General features: G+C 36.3%; 1 protein-coding gene across 2 annotated transcripts in view; it reads left to right on the top strand.

The window, feature by feature from the left end:
- Nucleotides 1-25,771, top strand: part of LOC107598078 (sodium/potassium-transporting ATPase subunit beta-1-interacting protein 2) — a 171,949-nt gene extending 146,178 nt beyond the window's left edge. Inside the window, exons 5-7 of one of the 2 annotated variants that reach the window (XM_016289344.1) lie at nucleotides 16,127-16,187; nucleotides 20,872-20,953; nucleotides 25,231-25,771. In XM_016289344.1, the coding sequence (XP_016144830.1) occupies nucleotides 16,127-16,187; nucleotides 20,872-20,953; nucleotides 25,231-25,240 (153 nt within the window). In that variant the 3' untranslated portion in view covers nucleotides 25,241-25,771. Of the gene's footprint in view, nucleotides 1-16,126; nucleotides 16,188-20,871; nucleotides 20,958-25,230 lie in introns of those variants that run through there. The other variant, XM_016289345.1, reaches the window with a different exon arrangement.
- The last annotated feature ends 258 nt before the right edge of the window (nucleotides 25,772-26,029 follow it).

The raw sequence follows: 26,029 nt of genomic DNA, 5'->3' as shown, positions 1-26,029 counted from the left end.
AAAAAACTGAAGTTGAGGTTTTCATGAAGCTGGTTCACAGCATGCCCAGGAGACTATATGCTGTCATTAAGGCTAAGGGTCACCCGACAAAGTATTGATATTTGTGTAAATATTGACAGCTGTATGAATAATTTTTGGTTTATTGTAATCCATTACATATCTTTCTATCAAAGTTATCTGACATTATCAAGCTGAATTTGTTCTTGTCATATTTTATTACCATTTTCTAAACTATAGCGAATAAACTGTGATAATGTGAGAAATGTTGAAGGTGTCTGAATAAATTTTGGTTTGACTGTATCTATTTGATAAATGAAGTTAACCAACTAACATTATACATACTCTTTTGGTTTCTGTACCCAATATTTTTAAAATGTACAAATGCAATGAAAATATTGGTATCGGTACTCGGTATCGGCAAGTACCAAAAATAAAAGTATCGTATCGGGCGAGTACTGGAAAAAGTGGTATCGGTGCATCCCTAGTTTAAATGAATACTAGTTCATAGTGCATTAACTAATGTTAACAGATGCAACTTTAAATGTTAAAAATGTGCTACTAAAAGTTCAAATGAACACTCTATTTTCTGATTTGTTTATATGTTTCTGTCAGCTGCATGAACATCAATTTGCTTTCTCACGTCACAGTTTTAAATCTGCATCTTAAGTGTCCTGCTCTGTGCGGTGTGCATATTTGTCTGAATGAAGAAAGTCATATACACTAGGATGGCTTTAGGGTGAGTAATTCATGGGGTAATTTTTGGGGGTGTACTATCCCTTTAACTCTACGTTTGATCATCAGAAATTATGTGTTAGCTGATTGTTAGCATTATTAGTTAACTAGTCGTTCCCTCATTGTATTTCATTCTAAGTCTTTTATTTTGTCAGTTTATGCAGACTAGCTCCTGAAGATTTTTCACATTTTTAGCATCTGCGTCCTTGAGCTAGAGCTAATCAAAGGCAATAGCCGTGTTTGTGATGTTCTCTCGGCTTTGAGCCAAGCAACACTCAATCCATTTGAAAACAAGACCGTTTTACTGAAAAAAGTGTTTGACTTTACCACGATGACTCATAAAAAACACATCACTTCTCCTCTCACCCCATAAACGACCCCGACAGCAATAGAAGCAGCATTTCTTTGTGTCAGCTGTCCACGTTTTACAAGAACACAGCCGCTCTAAACGGTTGTCTATTTAAATCATTTCATAAAAGTGCATAAACCATTCACCCTTGATTTGTGCTGAGAGTGTTGTTTAAAAAAAAACACAACGCCGACTGCCCCCGAATAAGTGTTTGCACTTGGAAGATTGCAGAAGACGTTTGGTGCGTCAGGACATGGGTGGTTGTTGGCATGTTAAGTAGCTCACTAGCGCAGTCTATAAAAGCCAGGAGTGAGCAGCCCACCTGGAGAGAGGCCCAGTGCCCGAGGAAGAAGTCAAGGACATGTGAATTAGTCCAAGCCGCCAAGTGCGAGAGCGCAGTTTGAAGCAGGCATCCACATTGGCACAGAAATGGGTTGACTGATGCTGTGTCGACATATGAAATTGATTAAGCCAGGTGATTCTGCCCAGAAAAAGTGAAAGAAAGTAGGTTATCTAAGAAACTGATCTTAGTGAAAGTGAAGAAATATATGAGAACACCAATCTTCCAAAGGTTTTAGAAGATGAAGTAGGATTTTTCGCTGGGTCGGTAAGTTTTTGAAAGAAGACTCTTATGCTCACCAAGGATCCATTTATATATGACCAAAATACAGTAAAAAGAGCAATATTGTGAAATAAGATTACAGTTTAAAGAATTGTTTTGTATTTTAATATGCAATTATTCAATTATTAATCATCTTAATATGATGATTTGGTGCTCAAAAGAATAATTTCTTATTATTATCATGTTGAAAACAGTTGTGCTGCTTAATATTTTTTGTATATTTTTTCAGGATTCGTTGATCGATAGAAAGTTCAAAAGATCAGCATTTATTTAAAATATAATTATTTTGTAACAGTGTGTAAAAGTCTTTACTGTTATTTTCGATCAATTGAATGCATCCTTGCAAAACGAAAGGATTAATTTAATTTTAAAAACTTCTCCTGGCCCCAAACTTTTAAATGGTAGTGTATATTATTGTATATTTTGACATTTTGGATAGTTTTTTTAAAGGCACAGCAGTAAAAAAAAAAAAACTGACTTTTTTTTATCAGGGTCAGAGAGAGGAATGAAAAAGGGTTGTGAAAAACGAAACTGACTGGAATAACCTCTTCAAAAAATTGCAGAACTGCACTTTTTTTAATATGATAGATATCTCTCAAGGGAAACTACTTCAGTACGAATGGCTAAATGGTAGTTTTGTAAAACTGACCATGATATTTCAAGCTCGAGTGGTTGTACAAGGCTAATCAAACAATGACCTTGTGTGGAAACTGGAAAGTGACTATTAAGCCAGTTCCGAAGTCACAATTCACTTCTGTTTCCAATAATGCTGTACATGTTTGTGCTTTCCTATGTATTGTTTTGATAAATCATCTGTGTTTCTTCATAGTCACTTAAATGAGAGTTTATTCTTTATTCTGTTTGTTGTTAATGTAAATCAGTACACATAAGGATGTTTGCTATTCTGTGTCATGTAAGACATGTAGCCTGTTTCTGTGTGTCTTTGTAGCAGATGTGGCTTCAATAACAGTTGGGTTCTTAACGTGCTGAACCAGCTTTTTTTCATTGTGAATTTGCTCCATTCTTTGAAGATAAACTTATTAAACATTACAACTCATTAATCGAAACTGCAGGCGATGAAGAATGAGCGAGCTTGTATGCGAGGTTCAACTTTAAGATACTTGCATCGAGATCAATCCTTGCTCCCAGACGCATCCTCGATTATTTAGCACCTCCTTAGAAACCCTGCATGTATTATTCACATGTATAGAATTTAAATTTAGTAATGTCTATTGGGAATGACATGGCAGAGGAAGAAGGAACACTATACAACAACATGTCTGTGGCTGTGAATGAGTGTGTGTTTACCAGACTGAGCTGTTCAGAGTAGCTATCGTGCAACTCTTATTCTCATTTCTCATTATTACTCATTTCTGAAGGATGTGAATTTTCTGTGTTTATGGAATATCCAGATGTGACGGCAGAGCTCACTGTGTAGAATACAGAATTCCACAATGCAGGGAGCTTTACTTGACCTTCCATTTACATTGTGACCATGGACCATATCAGTCTCTATAAAATGAGTATTTTTCTTGGTACTGATTTTAATCAGGCATAAGTTAAAGGTAACATTTTTCATTTTTACAGTATTAATTAGTATTGCCTAATAGGGGTGTGCAATAATGACAAAAAGTGATATCTCAATATTTTCTGGAATTTTCTTGATAACGATAATAGACAATATTTTGCTGAGCGTGTTATTGTGCTGGTACCTTTGCAGGTTTAGGACTCCCAAAGCTTTTGATATTCTTCATATTCAGTGAGGTGATTAGTTTGCAACTTTTACGTTTAAATTGATTTTTTGGTTTTTATGTGCATTTTTATCTTTAAAAGGCATTTTTTCTAACCTGCTTTAATGTATGCATCATCTTTTGCCAAATTCTTAAATTTAATCAATACATTCAAATAGTAAGATACTATAGGGCTGTTACTAATCAAATGAAATCCGTATCAACACAATTTGTGTGTGCAATGCAGAGGTGGCACAGAATCTGCATCTGAAGAGTGATTTAGATCCATTTACACAGATTGTTTAATGCAGGACATGAATGCAGTTAGTTATGTCTAAAATGTAAGTCACTTAATATGAACTGATCATCAAATCAATATCACATTTGCAATCGTGCTGATATTTGGAGAAAAACGTCACCCTTCATGTGATATTAACTATATCAGATTATATAAATATAAAAGACATATAAAAATCATAAGAGGGAATTTTTGCCCCCTAATCTTGAATTTTGGGGGAATTCTAAATATATTTGAATTGACACGCAGTGTAAGCGTGAACTCTAAATGTGCTCGCGTTGTAGTCTAACATACATTTCTTAGTGTATGCGTGCAATCTCTTGGTGTGTTATGTTTGGTTTTTACGATATACTCGATAATGTCAAATCACATATTGTTTAAATAACAATTATGATATTAACGTAGACGATATATATCGCACACCCCTATTGCCTAATGTATATTGTTTCACATATTATTTTTAAAACACACAGTTAGTAATATATATATCGAGTAATTCTGTATATGCAATATATAGAACATATATATGCTTAGTATGTGAAACCAATTTTAGCCATTTCTATGTTCTGAAAAAACATTAGGCTACATGGTGTGGGTGTGTGTGTGTGCATACATTTTCTATATTTCAGAAATTGATAGTTTGTTTTGTAGATTTTAAAATAAAATAAAACTTATTACTAAACTTATTAGTTTAAGTATTTGCCCATTTTTGTTCTGAAATATAGAAAGAAAACATACAGTGCCCTCCACTAATATTGGTACCCTTGGTAAATATGAGCAAAGGCGGCTGTGAAAATAAATCTACATTGTTTATCTTTTTCATCTTTCATTCACAAAATTCACAAAATTCTAACCTTTCATTGAAGTAAAACAATTGAAAGTGGGGGGAAACACACATTATGAAATAAATGTTTTTCTCCAATGCATGTTTTTGCCACAATTATTGCCACAATGCATGCCACAATTATTGGCACATCTAGACATTCTTATTATTAAAATTTCTCTGACGTGTATTCCCATTCATATTTAAATTTTTTAGCACACCAGGGTAACTAGGAGCATGAAATTGTCCAGCCATGACTTCCTGTTCCACAGGATTATAATTATGAGGAACACAAAAGCCGAATTCCCTTAATCATCCATCACAAAGAGTAAAACCAAAGAATATAGTTCTGAAATGCAGAACAAGATTGTTGAGCTTCACAAAATAGAAAGTGGCTGTAAGAAAGTAGCTAAAGCCATTTCCACCATTAGGGCAATAATTGAGAAGTTCCAATCAACTAAAGATGTTACAAATCTGCCAGGAAGTGGCATTATATCAGCCTGCTGCACGGTGAGGAGGAGAGTTTTAGTGGCCAAAGAGTCTCCAATGATCACAGCTGGACAATTGTAGAGATTAGTTGCGTCTTGGGGTCAGAAAGACAAAAAAAAATACATCAAGCAGCCCATCACCACATGTTGTTCGGGAGGGTTTCAAGAAAAATCCTCCTAGCTCAACCAAAAACAAACTCCAGCATATTCAGTTGTCAGACAGAACTGAACCTTCGAACGGGACTGGCTTCTTTGGTCAGATGAAACTAAAATAAAAGCTTTTTGGCAGTAAACCCACCAGATGGGTTTGGTGCAAACAGAGATAAAAAGTACCCCAAGCCCACAGTTAAATATACTGCTGGATCTTTAATGTTGTGGGCCTATTTTTCTGCCAGAGGTCCTCCTGGACATCTTGTGCACTGCAGATACAAGGCATCATGGATTCTATCAAATACCAAAAGATAAAAAATCTAAACCTGACTGCTTCTGTTAGAAATCTTATAATGGGCTGTGGTTGGATCTTCCATCAGGACTATGCTCCAAAACAAACACCAAAATCAACACAAAAATGTGTCACTGAGCACAAAATGAAGCTTCTGCCATAGCCATCCCAGTTATCTGACCTGAACCCTATGAAGAGAAGAAGCACCAACATGAAGCTGGGAATCTGAAGATCTGGAGAGATTCTGTATGAAGGAATGGTCTCTGATCTCCTGTCAGGTGTTCTCCAAACTCATCAGGCATTACGGGAGAAAACTCAGAGCTGTTATCGTTGCAATAATTGGGTGCCAATAATAGTGGCCAATGTGAACTAGAGAAAAACATTTATTTCATAATGAGATTTTCCCCCCACTTTCCATTGTTTTACTTTAATGGAAGGTTCGAAGTTTGTGAATTTTTGAATGAAAGCTCAAAAGGATGCACGATGCAGATTTATTTTCACAGCCACCTTTGCTCATATTTACCAAGGGTACCAATATTAGTGGAGGGCACTGTATATCATACTGTAACTGCTGTGCAGTTCCTATATATAGTAATTGTATATATAGCATAATTATAGATATTGTGGATTTTATATATTTACATAAACATATTTTTGATAAGTTTCAGTTTCTTGTATTATCTCATTTTTGGTCATTTTTTATATATTATCAATCTAACTACATTTGTTTTGTCCAAAATATATAAAATATCATTTAAGATTGAAAATGTATTTTTCTGCCTTTCGAAGTATGTTTTGTAATAAGTTTTGGCATTTTAACCTTAAACTACATATACATTATTTAAAATAAATGTCGTTTAACTGTGCTGTTTACAACATATATTTAGCATATATTTGAAATATATAAATATAAATATTTGCTGTTTGGGGCAAACAGTTTGCAAGTCTTTTTTCACACAGCTAGTGCAGGCTGTATTTACATCCTGCTAATTTGGTTTATATATTTTGCAAACACAATGGGCAGATGATAGCATCAGGTAATCAAAAGAGCAGCCTGTATTGTGTGTGTTGAACCCTAATCCGCCCCTTTCCCCACACAAACACACAGATGCTAGCTGCTGGCTGCTTCCATTGTCTCCTCATCCATGCTGGGTGCTGTATCCAAGGAACCGGGAACCAAAATACCAACACCACATTGGGCCCTCATCCTTCACATAGCTGTGTGATATTATGTAAATGGCCCTGTCTGGATACGGATTGCATGTGTGTGAGCACGGCCCCATGCTCTCCACTACCACTGGGAAAGAGGAGGGAGTGGTAATTCAGTGTAAATGAGTGCAAGACCTTGCGGTATTCTCGGAATCCTAAATCTGCTTTTCCTCCCATTTACCGCCATACTGTGATTATCCAGAGGGATTGGACCGGGATTGCAGTCCTGGACTGTTTGTTCTGTTCGTTTAGTTAAATGAACTGCTCAAATGATAAGAAATGGCGATACATAACCACTCTTGTAAACACGGCTGCATTCTAGAGCATTCCCTGAGGGGACACGAGTTTGTATCTCATAGAATAGCAAATGGCGCTCAGCCTCTTAATTATAATCTCAAGTCTGGGTGGCCTTTTTTAGCAGTATGTCAAAGTACATTTGCTCTCAGCACAACTGTGGCACAGTGTTGGGGAATGTTACTTTTGAAAATAACGTGTTGTAGTATTGAGTTACTCATTAAAGGTGACTAATTGCATTGCTTAAGTTATTTTGTGTTACTTTTTCTATCCAGGTGTCTATTTGTTCTTAATGGAAGTGCTTTGATTGGTTTACGAATAAATTTTACATTCAAAGTGATTTTTTAAGGGTTAATCCATCCGACGTATGTTACCATTCAAAATGTAAAAAAAAGAAGGAAATATTTTTATACAGTAAGGATGCATTAAATTGATCAAAAGTGGCAGTAAAAAATTTTTTTACAAAACAATGTATTTTAAATAAATACTGTTATTTTGATCAAAGTATCCTGAAAAAAATGTATCATTGTTTCCACAAAAATACTGTTTTCAACTTTAATAATAAGAAGAAATGTTTCTTGAGCATCAAATCAGCATATTGCACTGTAAAAAGTTGTATGTTTTTATATTACTTAAAATAATCACAATACATTAAACAATTTCAACTTTTTTACAAGTTATATGAAATTCAACTTGATTTTTTAAGTCAGTTTAATGTAATTTTGGTTCAGATGACTGTTGAAAAGTTAAAATTGGTGAAATTATTACAGTGTAGAATGATTTCTGAAGGATCATGTGACTGAATATTGGCTGATGAAAATTCACAGGAATAGTTGCATTTTAAAATATATTAAAATAGAAAACAGTTATTTGAATTGTAAAACTATTTCATAGTAGTACTGTTTTTACTATATATTTTTATCAAAAAAATGCAGCCTCCAGCCTAAAATCTCCAAGACAGAACAAATTCACCGCTGCTTTGATGCAATGTTCAAATTCAGTCATTTAATATATATTTTTAATCATTATATATTAATTCAGTATTTTTATAAATAATATAAAATTAATTATTATATTATGTTACATTATATTAATATTTAAATAATTATTCTCTATGAATAATATGTATGCTGTATGTAAATATCCACTATACATAACCATGCTCATTATTTGGGGGGAAAAAAAAAAAAACTCGGCTGATTACATAACCCGGGTTTTATTTGTGCTGTGTTTCCCCCAACAATGGTCCTGTAGACCTTATTTTGGTAGTGCAGACAACAGGAGTTCAAGCTGTCCCACTCTATCATTTGTCTTGATTCGATCAGAGCCGTCCAATCAGTCCGGTTCTATAAAATCACCAGTGTAACACACAACTACATGGCTTTCTGATGAAGAGGGTTTATAAAAAGCCCAGCTGTGCTCCCTGAGCATTTTAAAGAGTCTGCTCCGAGAGATCCAAGTCTTTTGTTTGTCCATTAAATGTGTTTACAGTACTCAATATTCTGCTGCGATCTTTTCATCATCGTTTCACATTCATCCTTCTTAATCACGGTTGAAGTCCCAAGCCCGCCACCAAGCGTCTTTTTCTTTAAACACGGATGCTGATGAGTGATTCAGAGCCAGGAAAATCTGAGCTTTGTGCATCCGTGTGCTTCTATGATTCAGAAGTGCTGTGTTTTGGAGCGGCAGAGAGGATGAGGCTCCAACAATTCTGCTTCGCTCTGTCCTCATTGCTCTAAAGACCCATTTTCTGTGGCGGTGTCTCAGTTTGATGTAAAGCTCTCGCCCCTACAACACCTGTTTCCTCAATAAAAATAAGCCTACCTCCCTCTATCTTTGATCTCTTAATTTTCTCCTGTTTTTATTTCAGATTCTCTCTCATTTGAGCAAAACATATGAGCATGTTTTCTCTACTGTTAAAAGTATGCTCTTTTTTATCTCTAATTAACCGAATGAACCACTAATGGTTTTCTATGATGGTTTGTTTTGCTTATTCTGATATAATGACCACATGAAATGAGTTGACCGTTTTATTGCATTTGTTGATGTATTTTCTGTTGAAAGAGGAAGATTAGTTTTTATCAAAGCAAAATCAGACCATTTTATTGGATGAGGATTCTTCAATAATGTTCTTTCTTGAGAGCGAAAACCATATGAAATGTGTATATGTTACAAAGGTTTATTTGTAGGTCAACAAAGTCGACTTTTACCATTAGCTACAACTTTTTTGTGCCACTTACACTTTAAAATAGCCGTTCCGCCCCATAGTTTTCTTGCATTTTTTATTTTTTTTCTTCATTTTATTTTCTTGGTCTAACATCAATGTTCAACCGCAGGCATTGCAAAAGGTTGCTAGGAATGATTGTGAAACCTGTCCGGGAAACATTATTTTTTCAATTCTATTTGCTGCACTACTCTTAACCTTAATATAGGCAAATTGATTAGTACAGTTGATTGTTCTAATCTATGTTGTTTTCTGTTTCTCTCAGAACAAGATTGTTGAGCTTCACAAAATAGAAAGTGGCTGTAAGAAAGTAGCTAAAGCCATTTCCACCATTAGGGCAATAATTGAGAAGTTCCAATCAACTAAAGATGTTACAAATCTGCCAGGAAGTGGCATTATATCAGCCTGCTGCACGGTGAGGAGGAGAGTTTTAGTGGCCAAAGAGTCTCCAATGATCACAGCTGGACAATTGTAGAGATTAGTTGCGTCTTGGGGTCAGAAAGACAAAAAAAAATACATCAAGCAGCCCATCACCACATGTTGTTCGGGAGGGTTTCAAGAAAAATCCTCCTAGCTCAACCAAAAACAAACTCCAGCATATTCAGTTGTCAGACAGAACTGAACCTTCGAACGGGACTGGCTTCTTTGGTCAGATGAAACTAAAATAAAAGCTTTTTGGCAGTAAACCCACCAGATGGGTTTGGTGCAAACAGAGATAAAAAGTACCCCAAGCCCACAGTTAAATATACTGCTGGATCTTTAATGTTGTGGGCCTATTTTTCTGCCAGAGGTCCTCCTGGACATCTTGTGCACTGCAGATACAAGGCATCATGGATTCTATCAAATACCAAAAGATAAAAAATCTAAACCTGACTGCTTCTGTTAGAAATCTTATAATGGGCTGTGGTTGGATCTTCCATCAGGACTATGCTCCAAAACAAACACCAAAATCAACACAAAAATGTGTCACTGAGCACAAAATGAAGCTTCTGCCATAGCCATCCCAGTTATCTGACCTGAACCCTATGAAGAGAAGAAGCACCAACATGAAGCTGGGAATCTGAAGATCTGGAGAGATTCTGTATGAAGGAATGGTCTCTGATCTCCTGTCAGGTGTTCTCCAAACTCATCAGGCATTACGGGAGAAAACTCAGAGCTGTTATCGTTGCAATAATTGGGTGCCAATAATAGTGGCCAATGTGAACTAGAGAAAAACATTTATTTCATAATGAGATTTTCCCCCCACTTTCCATTGTTTTACTTTAATGGAAGGTTCGAAGTTTGTGAATTTTTGAATGAAAGCTCAAAAGGATGCACGATGCAGATTTATTTTCACAGCCACCTTTGCTCATATTTACCAAGGGTACCAATATTAGTGGAGGGCACTGTATATCATACTGTAACTGCTGTGCAGTTCCTATATATAGTAATTGTATATATAGCATAATTATAGATATTGTGGATTTTATATATTTACATAAACATATTTTTGATAAGTTTCAGTTTCTTGTATTATCTCATTTTTGGTCATTTTTTATATATTATCAATCTAACTACATTTGTTTTGTCCAAAATATATAAAATATCATTTAAGATTGAAAATGTATTTTTCTGCCTTTCGAAGTATGTTTTGTAATAAGTTTTGGCATTTTAACCTTAAACTACATATACATTATTTAAAATAAATGTCGTTTAACTGTGCTGTTTACAACATATATTTAGCATATATTTGAAATATATAAATATAAATATTTGCTGTTTGGGGCAAACAGTTTGCAAGTCTTTTTTCACACAGCTAGTGCAGGCTGTATTTACATCCTGCTAATTTGGTTTATATATTTTGCAAACACAATGGGCAGATGATAGCATCAGGTAATCAAAAGAGCAGCCTGTATTGTGTGTGTTGAACCCTAATCCGCCCCTTTCCCCACACAAACACACAGATGCTAGCTGCTGGCTGCTTCCATTGTCTCCTCATCCATGCTGGGTGCTGTATCCAAGGAACCGGGAACCAAAATACCAACACCACATTGGGCCCTCATCCTTCACATAGCTGTGTGATATTATGTAAATGGCCCTGTCTGGATACGGATTGCATGTGTGTGAGCACGGCCCCATGCTCTCCACTACCACTGGGAAAGAGGAGGGAGTGGTAATTCAGTGTAAATGAGTGCAAGACCTTGCGGTATTCTCGGAATCCTAAATCTGCTTTTCCTCCCATTTACCGCCATACTGTGATTATCCAGAGGGATTGGACCGGGATTGCAGTCCTGGACTGTTTGTTCTGTTCGTTTAGTTAAATGAACTGCTCAAATGATAAGAAATGGCGATACATAACCACTCTTGTAAACACGGCTGCATTCTAGAGCATTCCCTGAGGGGACACGAGTTTGTATCTCATAGAAGAGCAAATGGCGCTCAGCCTTTTAATTATAATCTCAAATCTGGTAGGCCTTTTTAGCAGTATGTCAAAGTACATTTGATCTCAGCACAACTGTGGCACTGTGTGAGGAATGTTGCTTTTAAAAATAACGTGTTATAGTATTGGGTTACTCATGAAAAATAACTAGTAGCATTACTTAAAGTGATAGTTCACCCAAAAATGAAAATTCTGTCATTAATTACTTGCCCTCATGTCGTTCCAAACCCGTAAGACCTTCGTTCATCTTCGGAACACAAATTAAGATATTTTTGATGAAATGTGAGAGCTCTCTGACCCTGCATAGACAGCAACGCAACTGTAATGTTCCCAGGTCCAGAAACGTAGTAAGGACATCGGTAAACAGTCCATGTGACTTCAGTGGCTCAACTTTAGTTTTGCGAAGCTACGAGAATACTTTTTGAGCACAAAGAAAACAAAATACAAATTTTTTCAACAATTCTTCTCTCCCGAGTTATGTCTTCCGCCATTTTAGAGACTATCACAATGCATACGCACGCTTTCCCCTAAGCATAAACGCCGCTGATTACGCAGATTACGTTCATGCGCGCTCTTTCTCCCCAAAACATAAACAACGCTGATTACGCTCTTGGGCACTCTCCAAAATGGCGGAAGACGTAACTCGGGGGAGAAAAGTTGTTAAATAAATTGTTATTTTTGTTTTCTTTGCACTCAAAAAGTATTCTCGTAGCTTTACAAAACTAAAGTTGAGCCACTGAAGTCACATGGACTGTTTTACCGATGTCCTTATTACGTTTCTGGACCTGGGAACATTACAGCTGCGTTCCTGTCTATGCAAGGTCAGAGAGCTCTCACATTTCATCAAAAATATCTTAATTTGTGTTCCGAAGATGAACGAAGGTCTTATGGGTTTGGAACGACATGAGGGTGAGTAATTAATGACAGAATTTTGTGTTACCTTTTCTGTCCAGGTGTCTCTCTTGTCCTTTACAGAAGTGCTTCGATTGGTTTGCAAATACATTTTACATTCAAAGTGTTGCTCTGTCCAACTTATGTTACCATTCAAAAGTTTGGGTCAGATATTACACTGTAAAAAATGATATGTTCAGTAAGCCATGGCAACTTAAGATGTTATATTACTTTAAATCATCAAAATACATTGAACAATTTCAATTTTTTTTCTTGTTTTTTTTTTAAAGTTGGTTTAATGTACTTAAGTTGAAATGACTGTTGAAAAGTTTTTGAGTTGAAATTGATGGAATATTTTACAGGATAGAAGGATTTCTGAAGGATCATGTGAGACTGAATATTGGCTGCTGAAAATGCAGCTTTGCTATCACAGGAATGAACAACATTTTAAAATATACGAACGATGTGATCGCTCGGCTCCGAAGCGAAAAGCTGAATATGCGCTGCACCTGCTGCCTACTTATACTCACGCTGTGATCAGCAGCAGCTGGATGCAATAATCGCATGCCAATGTGCATTGGCTCGTTTAGTTTACACTCGAAGTAGATTGGTCCCTCTAAGCGAGATCCCAATTTCGTCGGTCCTCCGACGTGACGTCGAGAGTGACCGACTGAAAGGGAACAGTTATTTAAATTGTAATACTGTTTCACAGTAGTACTGTTTTTACTCTATTTTTGATCAAATAAATGCAGTCTCCAGCCTCCAGGACAGAGCAAATTCACAGCTGCTTTGATGCAATATCCAGATTCAGTCATTTAATATATTTAAAATCATTATATATTAATTTTATAATTTTATATACAGTATATAATATAAATTAAATATATTACAATAGTTTAATATATCTTATTAATTAATCCAATATATTTAAAATCATCATTCTCTAAAATATAATATGTATGCTGTATATAAATAACCATACTGGTTATTGGGGGGGGGGGAATCATCTGATTACGTAACCCAGGTTTTATTTGTGCTGTGTTTCCCACAACACTGGACTTGTAGACCTTATTTTGGCAGTGCAGACGATGGGAGTTCAAGCTATCCCACTCTATCATTTGTCTTGATTCGATCAGAGACGTCTAATCAGTCCGGTTCTATAAAATCACAGGTGTAACACAACAACACGGCTCTCTGATGAAGAGAGTTTATAAAAAGCCCAGCTGTGCTCCCTGAGCATTTTAAAGAGTCTGCTCCAAGAGATCCAAGTCTTTTGTTTGTCCATTACGTGTGTTTACTGTACTCAATATTCTGGTGCGATCTTTTCATCATCGTTTCACATTCATCCTTCTTAATCACTGTTGAAGTCCCAAGCCCGCCACCGACCGCCTTTTTCTTTAAACACGGATGCTGATGAGTGATTCAGAGCCAGGAAAATAGGACCTTTGTGCATCCGTGTGCTTCTATGATTCAGAAGTGTTGTGTTTTGGAGCGGCAGAGAGGATGAGGCTCCAACATTTCTACTTCACTCTATCCTCATTGCTCTAAAGACCCATTTCCTGTGGCGGTATCTCAGTTTAATGTAAAGCTCTCGCTGCTACAACACCTGTTTCCTCAATGAAAATAAGCCTACCTTTCTCTATCTTTGATCTCTTCATTCTCTCCTGTTTTTATTACAGATTCTCTCTCATTTGTGCAGAATATATGAACATGTTTTCTCTACTGGTAAAAAAAATATGCTTTTTTTATCTCTAATTAACCGAATGAACCACTAATGGTTTTCACTGATGGTTTGTTTGCTTATTCTGATATAGTGACCACATGAAATGGTTTTATTTCCTTTGTTGATGTATTTTCTGTTGACAGAGGAAGTTGGGTTTTTGTCAAAGCAAAATCATGATTTGGGAGGGACAGTGTCATTCTAAAGAGCATTTTTTAAGAGCACTGAATAAGGATTCCTCAATCATTTTCTTTCTTGATAGGGAAAACTTCCTAGTGCTGGGCGGTATGACCAAAAATGTATATCACGTTTTTTTATTTTTTTTTATTATACCGGTTTCACGGTACATGATGGTATTTTTTTTTCATGCATGACTGGGTGTTAACCATATTTTCTACTGATTGAGTGAGGAAATATTGCAGTATACTGACTTAGAATGCCCTATTTTACTGTCATGATGAGTGAATATTGTCAAAAAATACCACACTAAATAGTGACTAAACACAACCCCTTTTAATACATGTTAACCAGGAGTCACTCTCATTTATAATTGCAGCATCGTTTGATAAAATCAACATGCATCTACACTAAAGAGCAGCTATGCAGTTTGTTTTGGCTATATTACTTTTTGTCTCATGCAGCACACTGCCTGCGTCTGAGTAACAAACAAAAAAAGACAACAAACAAAAAAGTGCACGTAATATTAACAGACGAACTACGCTCATATTTATAATTCCAAACAATCAGTAAGCGACAGGTGCTAGGAAACGCTGTTTTGTACTCATTTATTGATGATCGTCTGTTGTGCGGCCAACTGAATGTGCTGCTTCTCTGCCGCTCACTGCACAGAACAGATGCCGAGAGAGGTGACACTTCTCCAGGAAAGTCAGACCTCGCGTTCGCAGGACAGCACTGGCGAAATCTTCCAACTGAACCATAGCTAAGGTTTATCCAAAAAAGTCGCTAGGTTTGTCAGTATGAATATTCTATGGAAAAAAGCAGCTAAAAGGGTCTGAAAGTTGCTAAATCTAGTGCTAAAGTCGCGCTCGTGTGTTTGTGAGACGCAGGAGCTGATGGCAGGGGGCGGTGGATATTTGTGGCAGTCAGTGTGAATATTGTGGATGAGTTCTTCTGTGTCATCACGTTCTATTAGTTCTACAGCTTCAGTTTCGAAACTTTCATGCTTAGTAACACATACAGCTGTTCCCTCACCACAGTGCAACAGTGAAAAGGGACCCCTTTCAAACAGTGTCGCGTTCCGAACGTTGTTTAAGCGACATACACCGGTAATTGCCGCAATACCGTATTGCGGTATTTAAAAAATTCATATCATAACAAAAATAAACACCGGTATTCGGTATGAACCGGTATACCGCCCAGCACTACAATTTCCTTGAGCCACTTACACCTGAAAATAATCATTCCGCCCCGTAGTTTTCTGCCATTTTTTCTGCCACTACTGGTTCAACCGAAGGCATTGCTAAATGGGGGCAGCTGTGGCCTAATGGTTAGAGAGTCGGACTTGTAACCCGAAGGTTGCGGGTTTGAGTCTCAGGTCCGGCAGGAATTGTCAGTGGAGGGAGTGAATAACCAGTGCTCTCTTCCACCTGTGTGTTCACGGTGTGTGTGTGTGTGCGTGTGCGTGTGCATGTGTGTGTTCACTACTGTATGTGTGCGCACTTGGATGGGTTAAATGCAGAGCACAAATTCCGAGTATGGATCACCATACTTGGCCACACTTCACTCACTCACTCACACTCTAAAGAGTGCTAGGAAACTTCATTTTTCCAGATCTATTCGGTGCACTACACTTAACCTTAATATAGGCAAATTGATTAGTAGAGTTGATTATTCTAATCAATGCTGTTTTCTGTTCTCTTCACAGCTTGCTGGGTTCATCTATGCCTGTTATGTTGTGAAGCTCATTTCAGAAGAGGAGGACAGCTGTGAGTATACTTCATAATTCAGTTATGAGTGTGTTATTGTTCATTTTTTAATGAGTGTTTGGCTTACACTCAAATAAATAATGCATGCTTAAAAGATATGTATGAAATCTAAAATGATATGAGATCTAAAATTACATTTATCATATAAGATCTAAATATATTATTTATATTTATACTACGTGGCTGTTGAATGCTTGAATCGGAATGTTCTAAGGTGTGCAATTATTTTCAGGGAAACGCACGGCTAATATAATTATTATTATTTTTAATTGTCGTTTGAAAGAAGCAACTAATAAGACAACATTTAGACATGTTTTTAATTTACAACCTAAAGATGTAAAGATGCATGATGTTTTTATTATTATATTTTTTATATGCTTTAACATGGGGAATATTTGTTTCCTGTGGTAATGAAGCACTGACATAAACATAGCTCTTGGCGGCAGATCTTTAGCCTAGTTTGAATGCCCCTGTAAACATTTGAATTGAGATGTTGCAGGATCTAGGAGATTGCTTTTATTGATCCCAAACGACCAGCCTGTGGCCTAGTGTTTTAAAGCAAGGAGAAAATTGTTCCATTTGTAGTGCTCAGACGATCAAACTTACCACCACTACCATGCTGAGACACATGGGTCATTTGCTCACTATCATGTATGCAAACCTGTTTGCCTTACTTTCCTCTGTTGAACACACATAGGAAACACAAAGCTATAATATGCACCACTTTTATGATACTTTTTATGGTGATTTTTTTGGTGTTTCACTTTCATTATATTGAAAAGTGTGGGCACTACATAGTTCAACATTTCCCCATTTGTGTTCTACAGAAGAAAGAAAATCACGTGGATCATGACACACTATTCGTTTAATGTGTTTTGCCCTCAGATGCTTGTAACTTTTTCTTAGGAGAGTCTTTTGAGGAATAGCTGCAATAACGATGGATATGCAGCCTAACACTGGCATTCAAGATCAATGCTGTTGTTCTCTTGCAGAGTCAAGCCTTATTTTCCCTGTTGTCATCATTCTCTCATCACCAAGCAACTAAAACTGATTGACAGTGAGAGAGATGCATGTAAAAGAGTGTTTGTGTGGCTGTTTATTAATTAGGCATCCCCCTTCTTTGTCCTGTATTTTCATTGCATTTTATCAGTTCATCATAAGAGTAATCAGAATCATTAAACTTCACTCTGAATGTAATTAAGCATGGCCGTATTTGGAGGGCCAGCCTCTCATTAAACGGAGTGCCTTCACTACATGTTAAGATCACGAAGAGGGAGCCCTGTGGCAGAATACATCCAGTGTAGCATGATGGTCTATTAATGCAGAATATTTGTGTTTACATGGGTTTTTATGCACGAGTTCACTGGGATGTTGGTCCAAGCTAGAGCATGATCATTTATTATTATTATTTCTTACTATTATCAATGTTGAAAACACTTAATGCTTTGTAAAAAGTGTGATACTTTTTTTAATGAGTTTTAGATGAATAGGAAGTTTAAAAGAACAGCATTTTTTTTAAATAGCAATATTTTGTAACATTAAATTAAATTATACATTACTTGAGCTAAGCTTTGAGCTAAACTTTGCACAGCAAAAAATTCTGCCGCCACACTGATCGGTTAACTTCCTTAAACATCATTCAGCAGCATTCCCATTGTCGGATGGGGATTCTGATTGTCTCAATCAGTGATCAGGAGAGATTCTCGGACATTTGTGTAATTGGAAATCCCTCTCGAAAGTCTCTCCCAGTCAGTCCATGGGCAGCCTAAGTTTGAGTGACTGCCAGAGCACTCGTGAATGGTGCACGACTGCACCGTGACATTAGCATCCACTGAGAAATATAATTGTTGAAGCTCTGAATCCTCCAAGCAGGTGAACGATATTGATGGCTTGATCCCTGAGGCATGTAGAAACACTAACCGGGACGCCGTATTGGCCATTACGGCTTTAATTAATATAGTACAAGAAGCACCTCTGCAAAGGTAATGAACAGCTCAAACCAATCAACACGGTCCACATGTAATTACAGCTACTATCACGGGTAACGTCCCAGGGTCCATTTAAAGACAGGACAGTATTTAAATGATTCTGCCTCTGAGAGCATGGGAAAGCAAGAGAGAGAATTAGGAAGTGTTGGTGCGCGCAAGTTGCAGGGAAACACTTTTTGCATCTATAACAAGGAAATTAGGTTAAGGCTTTCCTTTGGGGATATGCAATCAGGCAGGGAGGTGGGAGCTCATGCTGATAGTCTTTGTGCGCCGCGTGCGGTTTACAAATGCCTTTGTCGGAGGAAAAGCTTTTGGAAGGGTGAAGCCAAAACTGTAAAACTCATAAAGCCTTGCTATATGGACGCTGTAAGGAGAAAGTGTCCATCTCAGCCTAATTCCCTGCCAGCGAAATGCCTCCTTTCTGGGATGTGTCTCTTAAAACAGAATAAATAGCTATTTGAGTCGTTTTGTTGAGGTCGAGGGACGGTTGTTGGATGGGTTTGAATGCTAATGATGTAGCTCAAGGCAACGCACAGACCCTCAATCTGTCCGCTTGCCCACAGTCAATGGTGCTTGTATGTTTTTTGTTGTTGTTGGTTTTTTACTTCATTACTGGATCAGTGATCCCAGCATTTCCCATTATCTTGGAAGGACTAGCCAGGAAGAATTTCTGCAGTAAAACAACTTGAGATATTTGTTTCATTGGAAAGGGGAAATGTTTTCAGAGCTGTTTAAGAGCACAATGGTATCTGCCCAGAAGCAATCTATTTTAACATTTACCCCCTGCAGACATATTTATGTAAAGAACATTAAGATGGGAATGTTTGGCGCAACTTAATTTTATTTTTGATATGATCAGTGTTTTCCATTTTAAATGTTGTTTTGTGTGTGTGTGTGTGTGTGTGTTTCTACACACTTAAAAGTTTGGGGTCAGTAGAATTTAAAATTAATTGCCTACTTTTATTCAGCAAGGATGCATTAAATTGATCAAAAGTGACAGTAGAGATGTTTTAGATCTATTAATCAAAGAACAATTTAATGAACAAACAATGGTAATAAGAAAAAATTGAGCATCAAATCAACATATTAGAATGATTTCTGAAGGATCATGTGACACTGAAAACTAAAGTAATAATGCTGAAAATTCGGCCTTGCCATCACAGGAATAAATTATATTTTAAAATATATTAAAATAGAATACTGTTAAATTGCAATAATATTTTGCAATATTACTCTATTTTTATCAAATAAATGCAGCCTTGGTGAGCATGAGAAAGTTATTTCATAAAAAGCTTACCGATCCCAAACTTTTGAACATGTAGTCTACATTCAGTTTTTCAGTTGAAAAGTTGGTTTTAGTCCTTAAAAGTTTTAAGACACATACCAATTATTAATGTGATGAATTATAAGAGAAGAGTTAAAGCATTTGGGATTTGGAATAAAATTCATATTTTTGTAAAACATACTTCAATATTTTTTTGTTTTATTTACAATTTCAAAAATTTATTTGAATTTTGAATTTTTTGAATTTTTTTAGTATTGAATGTGAATGATGGTTCTAATGGCCTGTTTAAGACCAATCTGAACATTTCGCTGAAAAACTTCAACAATCCATATAACATATGAGTTGATGTGTCACATTATTATTATTTCTTTTGTTGTCTTTATCATTTTGTCAGTTGAATTGTTAAAATATTTTAGGACTGTCAATCAAATTATAGCCTGGAACCAATATATTGTTGATTAATTACATGATATGATGTCATATATCAATATATGTTGAGAGTGGATATTCCAGCAGTGTCCTGCTAAATGTGAGCACTCTGGTTTAAACTGCTGGCACAAGCTTTCAGACTGACCTTTGTTGTCACATTATTATTATTTCTTTTGTTGTCTTTATCATTTTGTCAGTTGAATTGTTAAAATATTTTAGGACTGTCAATCAAATTATAGCCTGGAACCAATATATTGTTGATTAATTACATGATATGATGTCATATATCAATATATGTTGAGAGTGGATATGTCCTGCTAAATGTGAGCACTCTGGTTTAAACTGCTGGCACAAGCTTTCAGACTGACCTTTGCGGGTCCCCAGATAACACTGATCAGGACAAAGGTCTAACTCCACAGTGAGACCAACATAGATTAGGGGATTTGTAGGTATATGCCCCCTGAATATCTATCATCAGAATGATAATGGTTCCAGTTTTCCGTTCTCCTTCTGTTTGGGATGCACGAAAGAAGCTCTCTGCTAATTCCACAGCTTATCTCCTGTGTTCGCTGATCTAGGAAACAGCCTCTGATTGCCAAAGCCTGGATCTTTATCGCACAGTTTATTACCTTTGCATCTTTGTGGAAAGCCCTGATACTCTGGGCTTCCAGGGCCTGAAACAGATGGTGGGCCCTCACAGAGGAGTCCGGGGCTAATCCTGTCAGTTTGCTTTATGTTAGCCTATCATATAATCCAACTGGCAGCGTGCCACAAAAAGGCCTTCATAGATATCAGTCTCACAGAGGGTCCGGCCGCTGATCATCCACTACTCATGATTAGCACACTGACCCACCCATGCATGGGATACATAATCAAAAAGTGCTTATTTGAATGAACGACAACCTGAAAAAGAGTTTAGAACAATAAATTATCTCTTTTTGCCCCCCATCTTCCTCTTTCTCTCCCTTTCTCATTTCTTTAGTTGACTTTATAGGAGGGTTTGATTCGTACGGTTACCAAGGGCCACAGAAGACATCACATTTGCAACTACAACCAATGTACATGTAAGTATAACAAACATGAATGGTTTTAAATCAAACCAACACTAATTCATAATGCGCGACATTGTCTTAGATAGTTTTAGCAGTTTTATTATATATTGGTGCCTCAGGGTAAATTTCCCTGGTGCACTGTATTTTATTCAAGCAGTTTTATTTCCTCAGCTCTCTACAATTGCTCTTCTTAGTAAGCTGTATCTAACATGCTTATCAATTTATCAAATGATTTTGATTTTGTATTTATTTGTCAGATAAATGTATCGACTTTTATTTTTATGTAATTTATTAATGAAATTATGACTTTTAATTTATAACATAATTATCAGAATATTTATATTTATTTATAATAATTATTATAATTTATCTGTGTAAGATAATTGTATTAACTTTTATTTTTTACTTAAATCTATCAATGAAATTATGATTTTGAATTTATAACAATTATCAGAATATTTATACGTAATTATTATATTTATTTATTTGTAATAGTAATTATTTATGTATCAGATACATTTAATAACTTGTATTATATAAATGATGACTTTAACCTATAATTATCCGAATATTTATATATTTATATAATTTTTGAATATTTATGTATTTATTTATTTTCTTAATATGTCAAATACAATTTTATTTCATGTTATAGAAAGCTGATGATAAAATGATATTGATTTTATTATATTTTCATATTAGAAAATTATTTTTCCAATGTATAAATTATAATTTTATTTCTTATGTAATTGAACAAAAGTCATTTATTTAAATTCTAAAAATGTACAGATTAGAAAAATGTAATGTAAGTTATTTAATAGCGACACAGCTAATTGATAACGAAATTCATTATCAGCTATTTTCCATATAGATTTGGTGCTGCAGCTGTAGTCTCTAGACTTGTGTGCGCTCTTATAGTGAGTCAGTGTGTTTGTATCACAACACTCTCTGTTGGACATAGTGGACATACATCGGAGTGGATTTATGAGAGCTGGTTCGTGACAGACCTGGAGCAAAACAAACACCTGAGGAGTATCTCTAGCGGAACATCTCTAAGAAATAATATCATTGTCAGTCTATAGGGATAATAGCTTAGGTTAATATTAGGGGAGGTGATCTGTTTGCTTAGTCTATGTTGGCTGCTTAAATGTTTATGAGGAAGTAGTTGAATGCACAGAGGTGGGACTGGGTGATCACTGGGAGATTTAAGAGGATTTGGCTTATTGACACTGATCTATTGGTGATTGTGTTCTATAGAGTCAGCCTTTATGTCCACAATGCACTCCATTATGCCAGGAGGTGCAACAGCAATGCTTATCCAGCAAAGCTTAGGCCCATGACCTATATGAAGACAGCTCTTTGATGGAAGACCAAACTACAATAAAGGCAGGGTTTTGGGAGTCACTGAATATTGAATATTGAACACTAATATTCTAGCCTGCTGCTCATTCCCAAAAATGACTCTTAAAGACAGTGACTACCCTTAATGTGGATAGACAGCTATAGGTAAGCCACTCATAGGTTGATTTCCCTAAAAGTGTATATGCAGGCAATATCAAAACATTAAAACAGTCAGCATAGCAACAATGGTGCAACCAATGACGTGAGTTTGTGGCGTGACTATCTGTTTGTCCAACCAATGGAAGATGAGGGAGTTTATGGTTTAGGTGAATATAAGATATGGTCTGTACAGTATAAAACCCATTTCGCCTATGGGATGTCCCCGCTTTTCACAAAAATGTGTGTGTGTGTGTGTGTGTGTGTGTGTGTGTGTTTATATACATAGACATTATACATGCATACATACAGTATATGCATATGCATATAAAAATGAACAACTTCAACTGTACTTTACCCTATGACATCATCCAAAGTCATTTTTGGCCTGTGGGTGAGATCAGCCCAACTGATGTGAAAACATATGGCGGGGGTCCAAATGTGCCTGTCACCAGTCTTGGCACACATGTGACACCAACGGCAAAATAGCAGCCGGAACATTCCCCGCCATTCTCCAGGGAAGGAAGGACACAGCTGAGCTGCCCAGCGCCACAGTCCAGACACAGGGAAAAAAGCTGACTGAAATGGGATCAGAAAGGATACCCCATATGGATTCAAATAGCAAGGGACTGTGTTGATTTACTAATAATACAGACGTAGTTTGTCCTTGAAGAATTCCCATTAAGAAATCCCTTGTTAAAGTTTGTATCATTCAGAAAAATCAGGGTAACATGTTGTTTATAGCTACACACTACCATTTAGTTTAGTAGCAGTAAGATGTTTTTAATGTTGATGTTGATTTATTTGATCAAAAATACAGTAAAAACAGTAATATTGTGAAATATTATTACGATTTAAAATACATTTTGTATTTTGAAATTTGTATTTATTCCTGTTTTTTGTGGAAACTGTATATTTATACACATTTCCATTCTCTGCTACTCTCTCCATTCTCTATGCACTCAGCAGAAAGGTGCAATTACATGGGCTTTAGATCAGTGACAAGTAACAATGCTTTATGCAACTCCATCCTCGTCTTCTAGGAACAGATGCTGTAAAATTGGGATTAATGAGGATTACACAGAATCCAGAGAAAGAGAATCAATTTCTCTACAGAGAAAATGAATTATTCTCTTAAAGAGCCGCACCCCGTCTGTACCCACGGCTGCTCCCCTGGTCTTATTCAGAGAAAGTGTCTTGTTGAAGTTGCACTGAATATTCACTGTCAGCCAGTGTTTTGTATTTACATGGCCGGCTGACTAAATCATTCTGTCACATCATGAGTCTCTTGCCTTTGTAAATGTCAGACTCTCACTTTTCCATAATGCATTGGAGTGCTTTGAATTGCAGGTCCATTCATAAGCAGATGGCATATTTTGATATTTCAGGGAGGTTTTTTTCCACATGCTTCTGTGTGCATGTTGTTTAGTGCATTTTGAGATTGAGTGTGGAGATACCAAATAGAATAATGAAAAGTGGAAAAGGTCACAGCTAATAATTAGTTAGAAGGGCAAGATGATATGAGAAAACTTAAATGAAATTAATAGATCTCACGCGGAAGCCCTATAACATAATGCAAAAAACCCACACATAGGCGTACAGCGGCCTAAAACGTATTTGGAGATTTAAACGTAAAGATCACACTTTCACGACATCTGCAACCAAATTTAATGCTAGAGGTTTTCTCAGAATTAGCGCGTCTTAATTATCTAGTGTTTTATCATTTAAAACCAACTTTGTTTGGAATCGTCGTTTTAGAAATGTTTTACTTTAGTGAGATTTTCAAATAAACATTTGTATGTTTGTAATTAAAGGTATAGTTCACCAAAAATGAACATTTACTCACTCTCAGGCCATCTAAGATGTAGATGAGTTTGTTTCTTCATCAGAACAGACTTGGAGAAATCCAGCATTACATCACTTGCTCTCCAGTGGATCCTCTGCAGTGAATGGGTGCCGTCAGAATGAGAGTTCAAACAGCTGATAAAAACATCACAGTAATCCTCACAAATTCAGTCCATCAGTTAATATCTTGTGAAGAAAAAAGCTGCATGTTTGTTATAAACAAATCAATCAAAATGCTTTTTAAATTCTCCTCTATCCATAATATTGCTTTCTCCACTGAAAACACTGTCTTATCTGAATCAGAAGAGAAATATGGACAGATCAATAACTATTTACAAGTAAAAACAGTTCTAAACAAAAATGTTCAATGGTTTTTGATTTAAGAGAGCATTATTATGGATAGAGGACTCATATTTTAGCCAAAAGCAGTGGTTTGAAGTTAAAAAGTGAATAAAGGATTTGTTCATGCCGCTTTTCGCTTCACAAGATGTTAATTGGTGGACTATCGTGTGGATCATTTATGTCTAAATCTGGTTGGTCTAGTTGAGTCCTACACCTCATGCCACTGAAAAGAAATGCATGATGATCACTTGCTGTCATATTCAGTTTGCAAATGATCTTGGTTTATTTTTTTTATTTTTTTTAAATCACATTACAATGGGTGTCAGTTTGCACAAACTGGTGCCACTGGTGTCTCTCAAAAGACAAGGTTGCATGACACCTCTGCGTGTGTTGTCTTTTCTTAATAGGAATGCCATTTGGTTTGATATTTTGTTAGTTAATACAGTGGCATTCATAAATTTTTAATGTTAAGTGCTTTGTTTCACCCAGTTGAGCTTAATCAAGCAGGCAGTCAGTCAGTCAGTCTTAAAAGCATGCACTGTGATTTATTATTTGTTTATACTGTCTCGAGATCAGTCTTTAACACTTGTTTTCTTCTCTCACAGGTCAAAGTAAAAGGATAACTGCCTTATCAGCCAATCAAAACGATGAACTGATGTTTGAACTTGTCTTTCTACGTAAATGTCTTAACATGATAGTGTCTTACGGACTGTCGGAGGAACACAGAACTGACACTTTAACCTCAAAGACTCCAAGTGGATTTTCTTTGTCTACGCCCAGCCCTTCCTCCTCCAGAGCGCTGCCGTCAGGCATGAGAGAGCCCTCGTGTGGAGAAATCCCTCAGCAGACTCTCATCATTGCAGCCATTAGCAGTACAAAACGGAGGAGCGGATTGAGTCAATGATATACAATAAGAAAGACTTGGAATCATGCAATGGACAGAGTGGATATAGTGTCAGTGTCTCCAACTGACTTTCACGGAAACCATCCATACTTCAAGAATGTTCATTAAATAGTCAGTATGATATTAGTTATCTAGTCCTACAATCTTTCAAATGGTGACTTGAGTGGAGAGTCATTATTCCAGTTGTGTTTACAAAGGGTCATTCCAAGCATTGGAATTGCCGTCGGTGTTTAATTGCAACCCAAGTAGTTTTTCTTGTTTCTCCTGGATGTACTTGTCTTGAAAGTGCCAAGAACAGTTACGAAAAAGAAAAAAAACAAATAAAGAAATCAGTAGCTGCTAAGAGATTCATATTTTCTGGAGTTAAACGAAAGTCCAAAAAAAACTATGATTTTATCCGTTCGACGTCACCATGGGATCAACCGTATTTGTTTGCATGAGGTGTCCAAATCTGTTGCGTATTTGATATCTTTCAGCTAGACATAGGCCGACCTTGGAAC

This window comes from Sinocyclocheilus grahami, unplaced genomic scaffold, assembly GCF_001515645.1.
Source record: "Sinocyclocheilus grahami isolate Dianchi unplaced genomic scaffold, SAMN03320097.WGS_v1.1 scaffold244.1, whole genome shotgun sequence".
Classification (NCBI taxonomy): domain Eukaryota; kingdom Metazoa; phylum Chordata; class Actinopteri; order Cypriniformes; family Cyprinidae; genus Sinocyclocheilus; species Sinocyclocheilus grahami.
The sequence above is the reverse complement of the archived record's forward strand: the minus strand, read 5'-3'. Positions and strand labels throughout refer to the sequence as shown.